Raw genomic sequence first — 22,380 nt, 5'->3', positions numbered from 1 at the left:
TAGTTCCAACCCCCTGCCATGGGCAGAGAAATCCTCCACTACACCAGGTTGCCCAAATCCTCATCTAACCTGGCCTTAAACACTTCCAGGGATGGAGCATCCACGACTTCTCTGGGCAACCTGTTCCACTGCCTCACCACCCTCAATGTAAAAAATTTCTTCCTTATATCTAACCCTCTTTCAGTTTAAATCCATTGCCCTTTGTTCTATCACTACACACCCTTGTAAAAAGTCCCTCTCCAGCTTTCCTATAGGCCCCCTTTAGGTACTGGAAAGCTGCTATAAGATCACCCCGGAGCCTTCTCTTCTCCAGGCTGAACAGCCCCAACTCTACCAGCCTGTCTTCATAGCAGAGGTGCTCCAGCCCTCAAATCGTCTTCGTGGCCCTCCTCTGGACTCGTTCCAGTAGCTCCATGTCCTTCTTATGTTGGGTACTCCAGAGCTGAACACAGTATTCCAGGTGGGGTCTCACGAGAGCTGTGTAGAGGGGCAGAATCACTTCCCTTGACCTGTTGGCCACACTTCTTTTGATACAGCCCAGGATTCGATTTGCCTTCTGGGCTGCCAGTGCACATTGCCGGCTCATGTTGAGCTTCTCATCCACCAGCACTCCCAAGTCCTTTTCCTCAGGGCTGCTCTCGATCCATTCTCCACCCAGCCTGTACTTGTGCATGGGATTGCCCCGACCCATGTGCAGGACCTTGCACTTGACCTTGTTGAATTTCATGAGGTTCTCACAGGCCCACCTCTTCGGTCTGTCAAGGTCCCTCAGGATGGCATCCCTTCCCTCCAGCGTGTCCACAACACCACACAGCTTGGTGTCATCTGCAAACTTGCTGAGAGTGCACTCGATCCCACTGTCCATGTCTCCAACAAAGATGTTAAATAGCACTGGTCCCAGTACTGACCCCTGAGGAACACCACTCATCACAGGCCGCCATGTGGACATTGAACCGTTGACCACAACTCTTTGAGTGCGACCATCCAGCCAATTCCTTATCCACCGAGTGGTCCATCCATCAAAACCATGTCTTTCCAGTTTAGAGACAAGGATGTGGTGTGGGACAGTATCAAATGCTTTGGATAAGTCCAGGTAGATGATGTCAGTTGCTCTTCCCCTATCCATCAATGCTGTAACCGCATCACAGAAGGCCAGCAAATTAGTCAGGCAGGATTTGCCCTTTGTGAAGCCATGTTGGCTGCCACCAATCACCTCCTTGTTTTCTATGTGCCTTAGTATAGTTGCCAGGAGGATCTGCTCCACGATGTTGCCAGGCACAGAGGTGAGACTGACTGGCCTGTAGTTCCCTGGGTCTTCTTTTTTCCCCCTTTTTAAAGATGGGGGCTATGTTTCCCCTTTTCCAGTCAGTGGGAACTTCACCAGATTGCCACGACTTCTGAAATATGATGGATAGTGGCTTAGCAACTTCATCTGCCAGTTTCCTCAGGACCCGCGAGTGCACCTCATCTGGTCCGATGGACTTGTCCACCTTCAGGTTCTTAAGACGGTCTCGGACCTGATCTTCTCCTACAGTGGGTGGTTCTTCATTCTCCCAGTCCCTGCCTTTGCCTTCTGTGACTTGGGCTGTGCCACTGGAGCTCTTGCCAGTGAAGACTGAGGCAAAGAAGTCATCGAGAACCTCAGCCTTCTCCATATCCCGGGTAGCCAGGTCCCCCGTTTCCTTCCGGAGAGGGCCTACATCTTCCCTAGATCTCTTTTTATCACTGACATATCTATAGAAGTTTTTCTTGTTACCCTTGATGTCTCTGTTGAAATCAGGAAAGTAAAATACTTTTTCATACTACAGTTGGACTTTTGTGGTAGCTACATGGATATTCAGAAAAGCAAAAGGAAATGACTGGAAGTAGGAATTACTTCTTTTGCTAGGAACTGAGGCCAGTTTCAGAAACCCTTTTGCAGACTATCAGGATGTGACATGTTATAAACTTAAGTACCTGGTTGTGTAGAGGCTGAGAACAACCTATTTTGATGTTCAACTTCTTGACCTGCATTAGCAACTCTTCTCATTCTTCTTGGATGCAAGGTCGGTGGATTGGAGCCTGCTCACAAGACCATGCCAACCCATCTTGAGGGAAGAGCAGATTGGAGGATGTTGCTGAGTCAGCTTCCAAATGTTCATTAGAAATTTGGCCTGAAAGGGGTGAATTTTGTCACTTAAGGACTTTGAGTGGGAGCTTTTCCGTTAGTTATAGAGAGCTTTGAACCAGGCCGTCAGATAGATGTCACTTGAAAATTTGTCTTGTTTGATCTGGTGTTTGTCATTCCTCCATCAGTATTTCTTCCGTGGCTTGTCTTGGTTTTGTAATTGTTGCTCTGCTATGTCAAGGTTAGATTAAAAGTTCTCAGTAGGTTTTTATTGTCCTTTGAGAAGATAGTGCTATGAAGCTTTTGGCCTATTTCTGCCTTTTTCATGTGTTAATTGCATGTGATTTCCTGAGAATCACGAGGTTTTCCCTCCTCTGGTTTAGAGAACTTAACACTTGGGTTGAAAAGTTCCCAGAAGAACATTTGTATCTACATGTTTTGCCATTTATGAAAATGCTTTTAAATACCTTTTATACTCAAATAGTTGTGGTAAAAAAGAATTTATGTTTTCATGAAGGAGGTAGGTGTTCTGGAGTAACATTACAGGCTACAGTCTAGGACTCATAACAGAAATCTGTGCCAAAGTATCATAGAATCATAGAATGGTTAGGGTTAGAAGGGATCTCAAAGATCATCTAGTTCCAACCCCCCCCTGCCATGGGCAGGGACACCCTCCACTACACCAGGTTGCCCAAAGCCTCATCCAACCTGGCCTTGAACACTTCCAGGGATGGGGCATCTACAGCTTCTCTGGGCAACCTGTTCCAGTGCCTCACCACCCTCTGAGTGAAAAATTTCTTCCTTATATCTAATCTAAATCTGCCCTCTTTCAGTTTAAAGCCATTGCCCCTTGTCCTATCACTACATGCCCTTGTAAAAAGTCCCTCTCCAGCTTTACTGTAGGCCCCCTTTCTGGAAAGCTGCAGTAAGATCACCCCGGAGCCTTCTCTTCTCTTTGAGAGCCCCCCAGTTTCTGTTCATGTACTCTGTTTCAACTAAGTGCAAAGTTAAGTTATCCATGTTATATCTTGATGTTGATCCCATTCAAGATATGCTTTATTTGAATGAATGAAGTCTTAGCTCTTAGATATAAGAAGCAGATTAACAAGACTGCAATGAAAACTAAGACACTTTGCAGCAACACACTGAATAAATGCAAGCAATAACATAGTGGAAAAGTTCGGATTTCTTAGGAAAATACATTTTACTCTTCTCCTTGTCAGTCTTGAAGCTTGGTGGCTTTTGAATTTGAGAGCGGGTCAGAATCAAACTTTGTATGAAACACCCTGTTCACGTTTGTTCATTAATTTGGTAGGCTTAGGGAAACGAGCATAGAAGAGGACATCAATGAGCCAGATTACACAACCAGTCTCGTAGTGAAGTTAGGGCTGGTTTAGATCTACTCTCATTTATATCACTAGTCAGGGATTGCCAAGAAAAATGCAATAACTTAATGAAGTAACTCTCATCACTGATTTTAGTGGCTTCTTGGTCAGACATGGAGAGAGCATAAAGACAAGGAAACCTGTGCATCTGCTTTCTGATGACATGCTTCCTATCACAATAATTTCAAACATTTAAGCACCTTTTGGACATTTCTGCAATATGTCAAGCAACTCACTGGCAAAACCAGAGGAGCATCAAGGCTGTTTTCTGGGCTTATGCACATGGTGCTTTCTTTGTGCTACATGAAGGCTGCATGTGTGAGAAGCCAGCAGATAATTAAGCAGATCTGTGATCCAGGGAGAAAAAGATAAAAGTGATTTCACTTTCCAGTCTGTTAATCTTTGTGCACTCCGCATGTGGAGGAGCTATTCAAATGCCCAGAAGTTCTTTCTTTTTCACTTTATCTGGACCAAACAGATAAGGGAGCAAGTGGTCAAAAAGACTGAGTGCATAGCTCAGTCTTTCTTAACTTCTCCTTCCTCAGTGCTTGCATATGCAGACAGTGAGATTCTTAAGGTAAAAACCCAGCCTTTAGCCCTGGGAAAGATGCGTGGTTTTGTGGTGTGGTGAAGTGGTTTTGTTTGTTCCATTCACCATGGAACTTCTTCCTTGCAGGCTGAAATTATGAACCTTAAGGAGCATATACAACTGTTGCAACCTTCTGCTTATATAAGCAAGTGCAAAAGACACTCTGAGGTAGGGTTTTTTTTCGCCTTCTGGGTTTTGTTTTCTTAATATTTGACACTTAGGAAGGAAAGTAAAGATTTTACTCTAGCTGTATAATTTTTGTGCAGTGGTCACACATGTTGCTTTACACATAGTTTTAGGACAAGTAGCTAATTTCAGAGAGAAGATCAGGGGTACTTGTAATTGAGTGTAACGTAGATCTTGGTTCTGTGTGTAGCCAGCAGGATTCAAGGCTCACACATACCAGCCTTCAGAAGTAGCATTGAGGGACATCAGTGGTACACTCTTGATTAACAGCGCTTGTCAGTGAGCGTTGAATTCTGTGTATGTAAATAATGTTGAGTTGGCCTGTCTTAACGTTACTGACTTGTTATGGGCTCAGACTTGGGCTGAGTTCAGGTGAGGAGGCAAACGTACCTCTAAGCTATCTTTATACTTCTCTGACAGGGCAGCTAAGTGCTGAATCAGTACTTGGAAAGAAAGAGAATAGCCACAGGGCTGTGCAAGTTTATCCTGTCGAAGGTACTAGTGGTTCTTGGCCAGGATCACTGGAGCACAATGTATGCAGCCCTTATCTAAGCAAGCCCTGACACGTCTTCTACAATAGCCAACTCTGTTCCTACTCTTGATTAGGCATAAGGCTGCACTGTGTCTCTGTCACAGTAAAAAATAAAGTGTGTGAGTTTGAAGGCCTAAATGACACCAAAATACAGTTTCCAAGTATTATTTTTTAATTTCCACCCACCGATCCTGGCCCTCAGGGGAGCATGGGTGCATTGTGATTCCTGTAGTGGCAAAGGCAGCTTAAGAGGTTCTCATCCTTCCCACCTCCAGGTTTCCATTCCTTCGCAGTTTTGTCAGTTCAGCTGATTGCAAGGCTGCTTCTCAGTGTGGATCTGATATGATCTAGGCTGGAGGCATGTATTTGAGTTTTTTCTCTTGTCGTAGTCTGGATGATATAATGGTTCTGTTACCGTTACTTCCAAATGTTTGAGTTTGGAAGTAACGGTAGGTTACTACAACAGAGGAGGTAGTGACCTGTGGTGAAAGGGCAGAAAAATTGGGAGAAGGAATAGCTGAAACTTTCTGCACCTAAAAAGCTAACTTGAGTGTAAGGTAAACATTTATCAGCATATGAAATAGCCTTTACTTCTCAGATGCCTGAAGATAAGACTTTAAAGCAAGTCACATGATTGTTCATAAGCATTACAAAATTAGAGGCATCTTCTGAACTACTGGAGTACAGACAGCTATTTTTTAGTTACGTTATTTGTCAAAAATGGGAAGTTCATTCTTGTTGATAATGCCCTGCAGCATGATACAGAAAATCTAGGTAAATTAGTGAAGACTTTTTCCTTGAAGTGCCACTTACAGACCTTCAGGGCGAGTAGTTGAAGGGCAGGTGCTTTCCATGGGTGCCCACGTCCTGCCTCGGCAGCCCGTTGGGTCCCTGGGTGGACACTTTTGCAGAGTAAGGCGATTCTTATCATGGAGCAGTTCTGCTCATAAAGCTGGTCCAGGCTGTTGTGTTGGGCTGCTTACGTTCCTGCCTGGTCAAGGCCTTCTGAAACCAATTGTGCCTTTTTTCACCCCTGCTAGAAGTTATGCAACTGAGAGTCAAAAGTTCAGAGGCCTCGATACCAGGGAGGACTTTGGCTTGTGAGGAAGCTCACTCACAATAAGGAAGGATATAGATTTAAAACACCGTAGTTGTTTCACTATTCGGTTGAGTTTGTTTTTTTTTTTCTTTCTCTCCTCATGAAGTGGCAGTGAGGCTTATCGTAGTCTGCTTCAGAAATGGATTTGGGTAAATGCTAAGAAAGTGGGTTTTGGCTGGTTTAACAGGCTGCTGAGCAAATCTGGCAGTTTTGCTGAGACCAGGGAGAGAAATGTTGCAGCCTCCTCTTCCTTCACCCTGGTCTGTGTGGGTATGCCTTCTGCCTGGTGCTGGCTGCGGTGCTCATGGGATCCTTCCTTGTTAGGCTGGTGGGAGACTGTCCATGGCTTCTCTTCTCTGTTAGTTTTCTCCTAGGTTAGTGAGTTGATTTAGCTCATGTAAGGGTCTGCTGACTGCCAGAGCCGGTGCCAAGTGTGCAGCCAGCAAGAAGAAGAAGAAAAAAAATGTGTATTGGAAGAGGGTAGGCTTGTCTCTTTTTGATAGTAGTGATTTGTTAGATTGGTTCACTCCATGTCAAGGAACACTTGGCAGGTCGTAGGAGAGGAAGCACTCAACAGCCACCATCTTCTAGACTGGGACTAATGAAAACCAAGGACGGGGTAGTGCAGGGTGAGAGCCTCACTGGATCTTCCCTCAGGGGCTCCGAGTTGCGGCAGACTTGCTGAAGTAGTGCTGATGCTTACGGGTAAAGGGAATCGTCCTCACCGCTGCATCTCTCAGGATTATTCGGAGCAGCTCTGTGGCCCAGGTTCTCCTTAGCAGTCTTGCTCTGCAAAAGGGTATCTGCTGATCGATTTCTGGAAAGTAATGATTCACCAGGACTGTGGGTTATTGTAATTGCCATTAATGGGTGGAATTTTATGCAGAACAAGCACGTGATGGACAGAGTGCTTTTTGCTTTGTCATCCTGCCTGTGGCAGGTTGCCCGAACCAACAAGGGAGAGGCCCCTTGCAGCAGCAGCCTGTGAACAAACTCTTTCAAGTCTCTGCCAGAGATTATGGTTGCCTCTGGGGCTATTGCTAAAGCTGGGCACCTCTAGCATAGATCTACCTGAGAATAATTAGAGGTGTTTATGTAAATGCCTGTGTTGTCTAACGACTAGATTTTTATCTCATTGAAGATACAGTTTTAGGTGAACATTCCTGAGGTTGTTCAAACTTGTTACAGGAATAAAATACAAGGTTTCAGTTGCTTCAGGTACCCACAGGGCTGTAGCTTTGGTAATATATTGAAGAAAAAAAATCTTTGTGAAAATTGTGACCAGTGTTCAAAACCTGTGTTCTTGCTTTTCTTTTTTTACATGCCTGTATACATATACAGATTAATTCCTTTCTTTCTTTCCCCAGGCTAGAACAGGCGAAGTATTATCCATCACTAATATTACTATTAACTATTGCATAACGATTCTGATCTTTAAACCCTTTACCAACATCAGCAAAGTACTCCTCTCTGTACCTTTGTGAGATAAAGGAATTTTATCACCAGGTTTCAGAGAGGAAAGCCGAGGCGACAAAAATACAGACCAGTTTTCAGTAACTGCCTTTTTGCATTTGTGTGTGAATGCTCGTCAGGGTTGTGGGCTCAGTGCCCAAGGAATGTATACGCGCTCAGTATGGCTGTTTGTCTAAGTATGTGCACGTGTCAGAGTTTGCTAATTAATGCTGGTTGTGCAGTGCAAAACATGTATGTGATTAAGTACACACCAACCCATTTATTGGAAATTAAGCTTAACGTAACTCAGAGTTATGTGGAGGAAGGCAGAGCTGACAGTGGATTCCAATCAAGTATTAGATTTTCTTCCTTTTTCTTTTTCCATGCCTTATCAAATAAATCATCACCATGTATAAAAGTGTTAATTTTTTTCTTTCCACTAATATGCTTAACTTTTTCTATTGGAGATACATATATCACCAAAAGAACATATATATAAAATCAGTTATGACTGGTGAGCAAACAGATCTTTTCCAGACTTTTGAATACATTTATTTAGACGGTTTCATAGTATGAGCAATACTATGTGACAGAAATTATTTGAGGGGGAGAGCTGCATGTAAAAAAAAAATAAATCAATAAATTAAACTGAAAGAAGTTTCCAGGAAACTAATTACAGGAGAAAAATAAAAACTTCTAAGTCAAAGTCAGTTTGAAAAGTATGAGACTGAAAATGGTGGGCAAGAAAGGTAAAAATCATCATTTTCCTTTAAGACTGAAGTTTCAGGCTTAGCCACAGCAAATCTTATTTCCTTGCTTTGTTCCAAGCGTGCTGTTGGATTGGCAGAACTTACTGAAATCCTAGCCAAATCTCATACGGGATTTTATTAAAGAGAAAAAATATAGCAAGTCATCCTAACGTTGCAAATGACTCATCGGTCGCCTTAGGAAATGCTGCCCTGAGACAGACATGCCGCTGATGAGGAAGCGATGAAGCTGCCAGGCCACTCCCCTAGACAATTTCTCTTGAGGAGTGCAACCTTCATAAAGGACGTCTCTCCAGACACTACGTTATTTTATTCTTTATTTCGCAGAGGGAGCACAGAAGCTGCAAGAAGGGCAGTGCGAAGTAACGGCAGAAACTTCCCAGCCAGTTGGTTTTGTACAGGCGAAGGAAGTAGATCATGAGGAAACTTTAAAGGTAGGGGGAGATACGTTTTAAAGTCTATAATTTAGTTTTGACACTGAAAAGTAATAAGAATGTAGGCTTTCTTTTAAAAATTGTAGTTCTTGGGAGAAGAATGGGGGAGATCCGTTCTCAGGATGGGATCATGGTCATGAACGAGTTCCCCCAGTAACTGGGAAGCGGAGCTTGTCAAGATCCTGACCACTTTGGAGCGGGGTTCTAGGACGTGGTTTCAGAGGGGAAAGTTGTAATCTGTTCTGTCTTATCTAAACTTTTAATATGTTTTCATGAAGAATTATTATGAAGGACTAACGAAAAATGAACCAAACAGTAGGGAATAAAAGCTGAAGTTTTAGTCCACGTGAAAACATAAAGCGTTTTTCTTAGGAAAAAAAAAAAGCGGCATGATATAAGTAGTGATGTAAGCAAATTTCATGAGTAGGTGTTGTGGTTTCTTTTTATGCATCATAAAGATACCGTTCTTGGTAGTTGGATCTGATGACTGTGTGGGAGTTGGTCTGCCCTTAAGCTTCACACCATCCTGTTGCCACTGAGCAAACATGAAGGTGTGCTTTGGAAAAGAATGGCACACTTTCTCTAGTTTTGTGTCCCTAAATACACAAAGTTAAACTGCATATCAGAATACAGTATGTGCTCCTTTTTCACTCTTACTGTGATTGCAGTAGGAATTTTGATCCTGGCTAATGCCTATTAGAAAAATAGAAAAAAGGGGAACTGAGCACAAAACAGATTCAGTGGTGGGAGTATATATTGGGGTGGAAGAGCAGGAGGAGAAGAGGAAGGAATATGGGATATTTTTGGATGTCTTCACATCAACCACGGGTGTTTTCTTTGTTTTGTTTCATCTATTAACGTGCTACGCAAGGTTATGAAATACTGTTAAAATGTGACATTCTACAGGCAGATGCACAGTCTGAATTTCTGCTGACATTGCTGTGTAATTTGCTGGAGGGATAGGGGATTTTGCCAGTGATATGGCTGCACTGGCAGCAGTCTCTAGGGTAGACACAGTTATACTTACAGAGAGGAAATAATCTAATGTCAGAGGAAAGCGATAGTAGAATGAGTTGAGCACAAAGGGCTGCTTAATGCAAAACAAAATTAAGATGCAAAGAGAAGGGAAATTTCTTCACTTTTTTGCTTTCCTTTTATTTGCCCTGACTATTCCAGTAGTACAGAATCAAGTCCTACCTAGTTAAGCATATAGAAGAACTTGAATAAAAGTGGTAGTAGTCATCTGATTAAAAAAAAAATAAAAATCTCTGGTATCTCTTGTGAAACTAGTGATCACACTTGATCCATTTGATGGCAGAGTTAGTTACAATGCTAAACCAAAGCAATAATAAACACAGGCAGGTTACAAAAACAGAGTTTTCAGAAATTTTCTTCACTCATTTCTGTTCGTTCAGTTGGTAAGGCTGGTAGTTGCAGATTATTACCATGTTGTATATGACTGTTATGTTTTCCTACTCTTATATGCAGGAGGAGGGGAAAAACACTAATTAGGAAAGGCCAGGGCAGATGAAAAGAATAAAATAAATTAATGAAATTCCTGTGTCAGCAGGTATGTATCTCATCCTGGAGTACACAGTATGAGGCGGCACTGGAGTTGCATTGATGTGGAAAACTAAGCTCTGCAAGGAAATGCAGTGCTCCAATGAACAGGAAAATTCATAGTTCAGTATCTAATAGATACTAAGGTACCCAGGGATGGATTAAGAAGATGAAATTTTAAAAAAACTAATTAAAAGCAGAGCTTAGAAAATTCAGATGCACTTATGTTCCCTTATCACAACATTTGCTGCTGAAAATACTAATTTTCAAGCACTGTGGGTAATGTTTCAATGTTCCCTAATTCTTTTTGTTTTCTCGTTTCATGCACATAAGGAAGAAGAACCTCTGAAACTCGCGGAAATGAACGGTCATACGCCGGTGCCGCATTCCTACGACTATGATCTCATTGTCATTGGTGGGGGCTCAGGTGGTCTGGCAGCTGCCAAGGTATGAGAGAGAAAATACAAGTTTATACTTACCTTGTAAGTAGGTGGGTGACATCCTCAACATCTTGGATCTGAGTATCTTTAACACTGTAGGGGCATAACATTTCTGCCTGATCAGTGCGATTTCTTTTGAGCTTAGCCTCAGTTATACAATATTATTTTCCTTATGTTATGAAGAAAAATAACATAAACATGAAACTTGGTCCCCACTGGTGGGAGATGAGGCTGTTGGAAAACAGCAGGTAGATATCTCAACAGTATTTATTAGTAGTTGAATTAAAATGCAACTCGAAGAAGTTTTTAAAACTTTTCAAAATTAACATCACAAGATTTCTAATTTTATCCGAAAGTAATATCTGTTTATAAATAGTCGCGTATGTTGTTTTAATTCCTGACAGTGAGGGAGATTTTGTGATTTGTGAGCTTGCATGGTTGCACAAATGGAGATTTTGCCTATGCTTAAGCCGAGTTAAGATCTCACCCTTCATTACGAGAGTCTGGTACTTCCTGCCTGTAGCCAAATAATCTCAGATTTTTGGTTACGATATTGCTTTTAGAAGCCTATCTAGAATTAATTGAAAGAATCCACAGTGGTGCAGAGTATACCTGCACTTAGAGTTGTTGTTATTCCAAATATTAGAAACTTTCTGAAATTTAAGGTAAGTCAGTAACTCTGCTTTGCGTCAGTAGTCAGGCTTATTTTGCCTCTTCTCACTGTGGTAGAATTAACTACTTAGAAGTGAATAGAGCATTCCTAGAAACAGAACTGTTTCATTGCGCAAGATCCGAAGATGGATTACTCCTCCAGACAAAAGACATCGCTCTTGTTCTTGAGAGGTGAAGGAGGTCATTGGGGAGTGAAAGAAAATGAGGAGAAAATATTTCAGCATACCATTGGATTCACACTAAACTCTGGTCCCTTAGAAGAACTTCTGTTACAATGGAAGAGTGAAGTGATTAGTTGGGGATTGTAATGTGCCGTATGTCCATAATCTATTTCGGTAGTCTACTGCTTTCCCATTGATAGGGGCACTATTGTCATGGCGTAGGATGGAAGATAAGATCTAAAAAAATTCTGAGAACCCACAGAGAGAAGGAGACACTAGTTTTCAGAGGATGGTAATGTTTTAAGACAGAAGAGAGTAACAAGAGTAAAAGGGAGTTTGCAGTAATGCAAAAAGAGTTTGCAGTAATGCAAAAAGAGTTTGCAGTAATAAAAAGCCATCTGCTGAAATTTCCATAGGGAGACTGCTCTGCTTTGTTGTGTATATATATGTGACTTTGTGAAGCTACAGCAGTGATATTTATTGCATCATTTTTCAGCTGTGGGACAGAAAAGGTGTGCAGCTAGGAAGATAAATTGCCTTATTCCTTCAACTCAGTGTATAAAGCGTATTGCTTCTTAGTGTTCTCAAGTGATTGTAGAGCAGAGCAGAGGATGGTAGATCAATAAAGTCAACATCGCTATCAGTAGTAATGTGTGTATTTCAAATAAGTTTCATGATTTTAAAGTGAAACTGGTTTACATGCATAAACTTCTGACTTAGATGATTCAATTTTTTTTAAGTTAGTTAAGATACAGTGCTTTAAAAAGCAAAACAAAAGGAAAAACAACCAACTACACAGCTTTTACACCAAGTTGCAGATATCTAAGCTCAGGTTTGCAGCAGTTTAACTAGGTTGATTAAATGCGTGCTTTTCACTGCAGCTTTGTGTGCACGTCTTCCCTTCCTTCTCTATATTCTGCTCAGAGCTCGTTATTTTGGAGACATGTCTCCACGGTGAGTGAAAACACTGCCGAGTCGACTCTGTGCTGCCCAACCGCAGGCCCAGACCCAAGTGCCAGCCCACCGCTGTCGGTTCACACGGAACCGCTCCAGCCCTGAGCAGCCTTGTTGTGCTCACGCAGCGCTGCGCTGAACCCAGGAAGGCTTGAAAGCCTACGAGGCAGGTTTTGTTGCTGTGGGCATATCACTCTGCAGAAGTGGTTGTATCTGCTTGTGATCTCTGCCGAGGTGGCGAGGCAATGCTGCCTTGTATTATGTGAGCGTGTAGCTGGGTGTGAGCTTGGGAATCCATGCATTCTAGTTAGCTAGCACTAGTAAAGCTCTTTTGAGCTGTGTATAAGAGTTGTCATTATAAAGGAGCATTAATAACACATCTCAGCCTCTAAGCACTTTTCTAAAGAGCTTTCTCAGAGGGGCTGCTAATGGATAGAAATTAACTTCTTGGCCAACCTTGACCTTTAATTGGAAGCAGAAATCCAGTACGTTAATATTTTCCAAAGGTGTCTACAGCCTGCGTTGTTTGAAGTATGATTTGTATTTTGCATGAAGTAAGATACATTTAAAATTGAAATTCTGATTGTCAACTATTTGGATGAACAAATTTTACTGGTAACATAAGGCTGAAGGCTGTCCAGCTCCTCCCAAACCAAACCCAAGGCCTTAGGGTAATATCCTGTGCCTATAGTTGTTATTGCTAACATGTCTAAGAACTCGTCATGTGATGCAGCACAGTTGTGGTTACTCCAAGTATGAAAGTTATTTTGCTGCATCTCATGGGGGAATCTGTCATTGTTGCTTCTCAGCTGTGTAGTGCTTACTTCAGTGTTTTTCTCTGCTACCAGTTAACACTGTTGATTTTTGCCTTTTTCTTAAAAAGCACAAAGGGAACAATGGAATCAGTACAGAAATTCTAGTTCTCAGTGTCATTTACACACATTGCTTGTAGATTTCCTAATGTAACTTCTCAGGGGAAATACCACAAAACAAACCATCGCATTTCTAGTCTGGATGACATCTGCGTATCCTCACAGTAAAGGCAACTTGCTGCAGGTTGACTAACTTGAAAAGCAAGAGCTGATCTTGACAACTGCAGGTTGTACTCAAAATCGAGTGTTCCCTTCTACTGCAAGAAAAAAGATTAGATAAGCATAGTTGCAATACTTGGCCACGTAACTGCTTATGTCATTTTGTGATGTGGTTTCAAACAAATGTTTGAGAAGCCATCTTTGAAGGGAAAACTGGGTTAATGAAGAATTTGTCAAATGTGTTAAAAGTAAATGGCATTTGGGGAAATAGTATGAACAAACTGACAGGATGGAGGAGAGAAGAGGTTTGACTCCCAGAGTCTTCTGTGTATCGACTGGTGCCGTGCTGTTGTGTAGCAGGTTGAATGCCTGTTTTTTTCCTTTCATCTTTTCTTCCTACTGAGTGCACAAATTAATTCAGAAGATTAATGACTGTCTGGCTGTTCCCTTGCAAATCATTCATTATTACTTAATTAAAAGTCACAAAGCTTTTCAGCAATGCATGATGTTATCATCTACTCCAAATTTAACCTCTAATATTTAGATATGTGTCGTCTTTAATTTGTTTTGCAGGAGGCTGCCAAATATGAAAAGAAAGTGATGGTGCTGGACTTTGTCACACCTACACCTCTGGGAAACTCATGGGGTAAATTTCTCTTTATTGCAAACCTGTTACAAAGGAGCTTTACTCAGAGACACTGATTCTCCTTAGAGATCTGCCTCACTGATGTGAAAAACACTTTCTGTTCTTTCCTCTTAGGTCTTGGAGGAACATGTGTAAATGTGGGCTGTATACCTAAAAAATTGATGCACCAGGCAGCTTTACTGGGACAAGCCTTGCAAGATTCACGCAAATTTGGATGGCAGTTTACAGAAGAAGGTAAAGAAGGAGAACGTTTTTTTTCAGTTTTGTCATTTGTGCTGAAAATCCAGAGGTTCTTTTCACAATCAAGTGCTTGTTGCAATTAAGTGTGTGCTGACTTTAAGAATCTCAGGCAACTTCAGAGAGCTTACACATAAACTTAAGTGCTTTTCAAGTCTAAAGCCAAGGGTCTTACTGCCTTGCAGTGTTTGATCTGTTTATTCATAGCTGCTTCTGGTCATGTTAGTATTTGGTAGGATTGCTGTGTGAATAAAAGCAATAAGGTACTACTCCATTTCTGAGTGTAACACAACGTCTAAGAGAATAACTCAGAATGTCCTGTTAGAAACTTCCTCATAATTGCAGGCAAGGATTTCCTTTCCCTCAGTCTTTGTTGCTGCTACATAAGACGAGGAATTTTTCTTTACATTACCTCTAATGTGCATGGTATAGAATTGGAATTTGTTTAGGGTGTAATCCTCTAGTGGGGAATATGCAGAGGTGCCTCTCAGAGATGCATAGTCTTCATTTGTTGGGCAATGTCGCCTGCTCACAGCATGTGTCAATAGAAAACTATTGATAATGAAATAAGTCTAAATTTTCCATGTTTTAGGTCATACCTGTTCCACTGTGACCTCTCATGTTGTCTACGCTGATGTAATTCTTTGAATTTCAGTAGAGATACCCTGCAATAAAAAAGGAATAAGACAAAGGTGACTGAGTCATGAAAAAAATCTGAGAATACAAGGTTCGCTATGGAAAAAGAAGAACTCATAGACTGAAAGGTGAACCTTTCTCTTTTGTTTCTAACAGTCAAACACAACTGGATGACTATGACGGAATCTGTTCAGAATTACATCGGTTCACTGAACTGGGGCTATCGGGTTGCACTGAGAGAGAAGAACGTCACATATGAGAACGCATATGGAGAGTTTGTCGGGCCACACACAATTAAGGTACTCCCTAGACGTGTTTGCTGGGTCTTCCCATAGTACTTTCTGAATAGAAATGCTTTTCAAATAGAATGGTTTCTCCCTTGGTAGGACTGTGAAATACTCACTTTGAACTAATGCTTTGTCCACAGGCAACAAATAAAAGAGGAGTTGAGAAACTGTACACGGCTGAGAGGTTTCTCATTGCTACTGGTGAACGACCACGCTACCTGGGTATACCTGGAGACAAGGAATACTGCATTAGCAGGTAAAACCAGAGAGGAATATGAAGTCATTCACCATGTGTAAATGCTTCACTTGTAGGAGAAAGTGGTGAAGCATGAGCAGGGCTGCTTGCTTGCTGGTTTTCTTTCCCATGTGACTTTTTGTTAGGGAAAGTAAGCAGAGAAAAATAGCTACAGACAGATGTCAAGGTGCCAAAAATATGGGTGTCTAGTAGACACCACAGGACTGTGGGTGACTGGCTAGGATGGTTCTGTTTCTGACTGATAACAGCAGTAACTGAGAATACTGTGCATGTCCATCATAAAATTAATTCATCATCTCTGCCCCAGTTCCTGTTACACCCACTTCCTCCCTAGTCCTTATGGTCTTTCAATTCACATACTGAAGTTTTTTGGTAATGGAGAGCACAGTTTGCTTGGAAGAAATCTCCCTGCTCAAATGTCAAGGAATGGAGGAGTTGCAAAGCAGTTGATTTTGTAAAGCTGGTTGAAATGTATCTGTCTTCATGCGTTGGGGTAGTCTTGAAACTCAACCCAGTTTTCTTCCAGCTACTCAGTGAAGTGGATTCAACTTTTTGGGAAATCCTATTTCAGATGTCTGGTTAGTTGATAAGACCAAGCAATTTTAGCACAATTTTGACAAAAAAAAAAAAAAAGATGATATGCAGATGAAATGTGTTTTAATATCAGACTAACTTTTAAACAGAAGATTGGAATTTCAGGCTTGAAAACCTATGACGATGAAATAGATAACTGGCTTAATTCCGGTGAAGCCAAAACACCATGTTCTAATAAGTAGTAGTGAAATTAAAGGTGCCAGATAATATAGCCTGTAAAGTAGTGCTTTAAAATAACATTAAGGTGGAAGAGTCAGGAATGCCAGTGTTTAAAGACTGTCAAATTCAGTCAGGCTGTGTAATCTTCACTGGCTTCCCTGAGGGATAGGAACTATGATGTAGCCTTTCATTACACGATCACATTTTATTCCACCACAACATTTGTAGAGAGCATCTTTGTTTAGCCTTTGCAGTTGTTGGCTGAGAAAGAGACACTTATTTTAGATTTAAATCTTGGGAGAATTGCATTGCCAAACTCTGCCTAAGTCTCTGCTGAGCAAGCGTGGTGCCTCTATGAGTCCTGCTTCCTTAAGAAGCTCTGATTTTGTAGTCTAGGTCCAAAGGGTGGTAGAACTGACGTAGCTTGATGCAGCAGTTGAAAGAAATGCAAAGCAGGCAAATGAAGGTGTTTTCTACAATTTTGTGCTTTTATCTCTGCCTGCTACTGTGGTTTGCATTAATTTGTTTTATTGTCTGTGTATGTTTGGGACTTTGTATAATGTTTTAGCAAAAGAGTACATCTTCAAAGAAGTAAAGGTGATCTTTTTATCTTAAAGCTGAACCTCTTCCTCTTCCTTTTAGCTCTCAGGAGCTAAAATTTGCAGCAAAATATTTGAAGCAAGATTCAGAGAAAAAAAAACCCCACGCTGCCTTTTTTTAACAATTAGTCATAACCTTCTGTAAAAAAATCCTCAAAATTTTTGTGAAAATTCAGAATTTTCATACTCTTTTTTTGTGTGTGTGTAGTTCTAATAAGAACCTTTTAATCTGTCATGTACTGATCTTGTTCATCAGCTGAATTTCCATAAAATTAAGTTGTTAGTTTTTTTCAGTGAGCAGGGAGAGGCATGAAGTCCTATTCTTACAGAAGAAATTAGAAAAATATAAAGCACAATACAGTCTTCTGGTTGTCTCTGACTTTCTTTTCTTTTTTCCCTCTTTTCTTTTACAGTGATGATCTTTTCTCTCTGCCTTACTGTCCAGGGAAAACCCTGGTAGTTGGAGCTTCCTATGTTGCCTTGGAATGTGCAGGATTTCTGGCAGGTCTTGGATTAGATGTCACTGTAATGGTGAGATCCATTCTCTTACGAGGATTTGACCAGGATATGGCAAACAAAATTGGAGAATATATGGCAGAACACGGAATCACCTTTATTAGGGAGTTTGTGCCGATCAAGGTAGGCTCAAAGTGGTACATGACTACAATTCATTGCGATGTCATAATGTTTTAAGATGTAAATTATTTTAGTGAATACAAAAATTGGAATTTGCAATATGGGATCTGCTACGATATAGTATGGGTTAGTTTTTATTTTAACCTAAGTCCATGAATCACATGTAATTGAAAGGTACAATTTAGTCATAGTATTAAAATTTTGTCAGATTCCAGAAATCATTGGTTTTATCAGCATTAGATGGGTTAGTACATGTTACATTAAAAATGTTGTTACTCCTGCTCATCCTGGTCCTGCAAATATTGAATACACTTAAATTCAGCAGTTGTCCTGAAATCTGTGAAATTCCTTGCAGGCTCATAATTAAGCAGATACATAATTTCCTGTAAGATGAGGTTCAGTGCATCACAAATAGTAGTATTTTTCATTGCCAGTTCTCAAATTCTCAAATTTCTATCCAGAAAAGTAATTGGGCTTTATAAGTATCCATCTATATCCTTTACTTGGCAGAGTCCTTAAATACTTGCTCCGTTTTTGCTGAATTCAGTAGGAGTACTGGTGCAGCTAGTTATGTACATGTACAGGCAAATTCAGGTTGAAAAGCAGATTACATAAACTCTGGAGCTTTTCTAATGTAAAACTGCCTTATCGAAGACTTCAGAGGGTGCTAACAGTGTTTTTCTTAATGTTTTTTTAAATAATTAACACTTAATTATTATGAAATGGGAAATAACGTGTTAAGCAGTTTTCAATTTGACGTTAAACCAGCATGTTACCGAGTTCAACGCTTTTGGGATTAAAGCATTAAATCGAGTGAAGAGTGTTCATTTTCACCCTTAGCAATATCAAGAATAGCTTAAAAAACGCTCTTGCCAGTTACCACGCTGTGGATCTGACCCTCTCTCACAGAGTGTAAGATATATGCTGTGAGAAGTCAAAGTGTGATCTTTCAAGGAACTTTGGGTTTTGCGCTTGTTTGCGTTGTAGAAATCCCATGTTGTGTGAAAAGCAGGGATGGTTATCTAGCTTTTGTTACAGAAGTAGCTTTTTGTGGGCTGTTCTGGAGGATGTGAAGGGATGAAGTTGATCTTAGAAGAAACAGATCATTTCAACTAAATGGTGAGTGGTCTCCTCCAAATACATCCTGTGAAGAGGAGTCCATCACCCTACCCACAAAATGCACTTTTGTGTATTTTACCCTGCCCCTTCACTGCATGTCTTTGATTTCAGTGGGAATAAAACATTTGTCCCTGATTTTAGTTGAGTGTATCCTTAAACGTAAATTGCTGGATAGATTTTTTAGCAGGTCTTCTCATCTCTTTCAAACATTGTTTTTGAAGTTCTGTATGTTGTGCTTATTAAAACCCTTTTGGGGATGTTTGAAGACATTAGATGAATTATTATAAATAATTCTGCCTTTGAATAGGAGCAGTTTAACACAGTGATCCTTTAAAGTTGGTAGGATGACAAAGAATGTTTAAGTTTGTTTTTTTTTAAATAAAAAAGAGGAGGAAACCTTCATCAGCAATTTTACTTTTTCTGTCTTCGAATACTGAATATGATGTAATAACTAGGGCAGCTGTGGAAAAGTGCTTTTTCTTCTGTAGAATGAACACTAAAAATTTCCCAGAATGAAGTTGTGTTACACACGTACATCTCTCTTGTACATGGCGCCTTAGCTGGGAGCCTTGCTGTTCCTGGGAGGGTAAGGGAAGGACTGTAGCTGAAGATACCCTGCCCTTTCCTCACAGTCCAGTGAATATTAGTGAGGAAACCACATATGTAGCTTCAAAGTCCATTCACTTGTTTAGTTGATTTATTAGAGGAAAAAGGAGTGTTTGGAAAAAAAAGCCCACAGTCATATTGCTCTTATTGCTCTTTCTGCTTTTTTTTTTTTTTTTTCTGGTATATGGAGGAATGGGGTGTGGAAGGGGGAGGATTTTGGGTTTGGTTTTGTTTTAAAAAAAACTTTATTTTTTTATTACTCTGAATAAAGAGCACAGTTGCAAAAAGATTCACCTGTACTTTTTTTTTTTTTTTTTCTCCTTTGCTGGAATAGGCAGTAACCTGCTGCATTACTTGAGAGAGAGTGTGCAGCTGGATCCGTAGTTAAAACTAGGAATATTTATTTCAGTTGACTCTGGGGAACTCCAAAGAGGTTTTTTTCTTAAGACAGTGGTATTTTTAGTAGTAGTAATCAAAAATCTAGAGAAAGGTGAAAATATCTTTAGAATGAATGCTTCAATTTTAGGTCATGGTTGAACACTCATTTTCAGTGATAAGATATGTGGTGGGACAAAGACACGTTTGCATATATTTATTCGAAACTAAACCCTCCTCTTTTTTTTTTTTTCCTAATGTTGTAGGTTGAGCAGATTGAGGAAGGAGTTCCTGGAGTATTAAAAGTTACAGCCAAGTCCACAACGAGGAATGAAATAACTGAAGGGGAATACAATACTGTGAGTCCTGCCTATATACATAAAGAACATGAAATAGCCTTCCGTTTAATGTTACGATTTTGTGGGATGTTTTTATACATAGTTTAGATATTTTGAAATTATTTTTAATCATTACAATATGCTAATTGCACTCAGTCAACAGGTAATCAATGTGACAGAAGTCCCAGAATCCATGGGCATGAGTCCCATGTGCCTTACCAGATCCCTTGCATACTTTCAAAACCTGTTTTTTAGCTTGGGTATGTAGATAAACTTGGTCATGTGCAATCACTTGCAGGACTTTTCTCCAGTTGGATATTTGTCATAAACTACAAGTAATGATTTATAATAACTTTCACAGTAACTAAGCGTGTTCTGAAGTTAGCATAAAATAATAATCTCTGCAAGAGCTAAACAAACAGATGTCGTGTCTTCTCAAGACCTGTTGTTGATGCAGCATGTTCACAAAAACAACTAATGCCCTGTGGCAAGTCAGTCAGGGAACTTCATTACACGCTTAAACCGGTAAAATTGCAGTGTGCAGGTATGCCATTATATGTTTGATTGGCTGTTTCCATCACCCCTCACCCCACTCATTTTCTTAGGCCTTGATGCTGAAAGAAAAAAAAAAAAATTGTGGATAAAGTATGTGGAACTACACTGAATGCGTAAAGACAAGCATTTGCCAGCCTGGGATTTTAGACTGTGGTACTGTGTGCCAGTGACCTCATTTACCTGTGTAGTGCATCAGTCATCCCATAATAAGGTCATGCCTCAGTGCATCTGGAGGCTAGTATTATGAGAAAGTTTAACAATAACAACAGCGCTGTTGCACAGTGTTGCAATACTATTTTTCCTGGTCCGTAGTAGCGAAAGCTTTTGAGCTAGCAAATCAGTGCCCTCTTTTCATTAAGGAAACTTCTGATTTCTTATTGCTACTGCATCTTTCACTGAAATGCTGTCACTCCTCATAGAAGCTATGAGCTGTGTGTGATGCGTTTTAAGACTTTCAGCTCTGAAGATCTGGCATGCTTGGTCATCTAAAAGACTTGAAACAGATTTCAGATTCCTTCGGCACAGCTCTTACTGTCGTATGAGAGGCATTGTGTCGTTACCTGGGCAGCTGTCCAAGACTGGAAAGCACATGGCGCTTTTCCTTGTGATACTATAGGCTGGAACTTGTTTTGCTTGTTAAGGTAGCCAAGTTGATAGGGTGGGTAAGAGTTTGACTTGGTCTGTCCATCATTCTGAACAAATGTTCAAACAAATAATATTCAATAAATAATGTTCTTTGACAGTGACTTGGCTGAGAGTCTATATAAGTAAATTATATTTTCTGATCAAAACAAAGATTATTTTATTTGCCTAAGCATCTGAGTTTCCTTGCTGAAGAGCCCTTTGCTTGTGGAGCATTCTGGGTTCATGTGCTCTGGTAGGGATGTGGTATAACAATTTGGTATAAAAGTGCAAGGAAATAAAGAATCTGACCCTACCTGATTTGTTTAGAATGCTCTTGAGTTTTTTTTCCAGGGAAAGCTATTTGACTATATTTAATCTTATCATTAAACCTGATATTGTTAGGTCATGGTGATGGTGTAGCTTGTCTTGAACTCTGTGAAAGTACAACAGGTAACAAACGTGATCATCTTAATGTGACCAAGCCCTAGCTACTAATCCTCGGTATATAATGAAAAGAATAGATAAGCACATGCAGATGCACTTTCAAGGTTTTAAAAAATCAGTCACATGTACATTGCTGTTTTGCAGGTGTTGCTAGCAATCGGAAGAGATGCATGCACAAGAAACATTGGTTTGGACAAAGTTGGAGTGAAGATCAATGAAGAGTAAGGACCAATGTCTGTACACCACTGACTAGTGAGCTTGTGTCATTTACTATTGCAATGGTAGTGGTGCATGAACCTTTCAACGCTTTGAGGAGAAACTTGTTTCCTGCTTGGATGGGAGACTGTGGAGCAGATAGCTGCATTTTCGCCCATAGTACTGCCACGTTTGCTTTTTTGATACCGATATGTCAGTTCCTAGATCTTAGGAGTCAAAAGCATTTGTTCCATTCTGTTCACAGGTCAGTCTCAGCTTCTTCCAGAGACTGGGTGTTCTAGTATGGCGGTTGTTCCTTGTACTCTTATTCTCGTCTCCTTTTTTTTCTCTTTACCACCTCTTGGGGCAGAGATCTGCTTGTTCATACAGGCTTTTAGTTTGGTGGGTTTAAATTTTTAATATAAATGCCACTATATGTTTATTTTGAAATACAAGGTCAAAGTAGCATTTTTTAAACTCACAGTTGGAGTTGGTGATGTGTTTTAGTTTTTGAAGGAGTTTATCTCTTTCTTTAGAGCAACCCTTGGGAACAATCTGTCTCCTGTAGAGGAACGTTTTGTGTTTAATGTAGTGAGGTCATTGCACCAGGGAGTGGACCTATCAGTAACATTTTTAATATTGGTAACTAAAACATCTTCGAGGCATATGAGACCTAGACAATGTTCCCTTTGAAGAAAAGACACA

General features: G+C 40.4%; 1 protein-coding gene across 2 annotated transcripts in view; it reads left to right on the top strand.

The window, feature by feature from the left end:
• TXNRD1 (thioredoxin reductase 1) overlaps positions 1-22,380 on the top strand; it is a 42,825-nt gene that overhangs the window by 6,361 nt on the left and 14,084 nt on the right. The window contains exons 2-10 of one of the 2 annotated variants that reach the window (XM_086611136.1): positions 8,445-8,551; positions 10,436-10,558; positions 13,943-14,015; positions 14,130-14,249; positions 15,045-15,187; positions 15,316-15,431; positions 17,197-17,422; positions 19,786-19,878; positions 21,625-21,701. In XM_086611136.1, the coding sequence (XP_086467262.1) occupies positions 8,445-8,551; positions 10,436-10,558; positions 13,943-14,015; positions 14,130-14,249; positions 15,045-15,187; positions 15,316-15,431; positions 17,197-17,422; positions 19,786-19,878; positions 21,625-21,701 (1,078 nt within the window). Of the gene's footprint in view, positions 1-8,415; positions 8,552-10,435; positions 10,559-13,942; positions 14,016-14,129; positions 14,250-15,044; positions 15,188-15,315; positions 15,432-17,196; positions 17,423-19,785; positions 19,879-21,624; positions 21,702-22,380 lie in introns of those variants that run through there. The other variant, XM_086611137.1, reaches the window with a different exon arrangement.

Source organism: Tauraco erythrolophus, chromosome 4 (assembly GCF_009769465.1).
Source record: "Tauraco erythrolophus isolate bTauEry1 chromosome 4, bTauEry1.pri, whole genome shotgun sequence".
NCBI classification, from domain to species: Eukaryota; Metazoa; Chordata; class Aves; order Musophagiformes; family Musophagidae; genus Tauraco; species Tauraco erythrolophus.
Note: the sequence above shows the minus strand (reverse complement) of the source record. Positions and strands in the feature narration are given on the sequence as shown.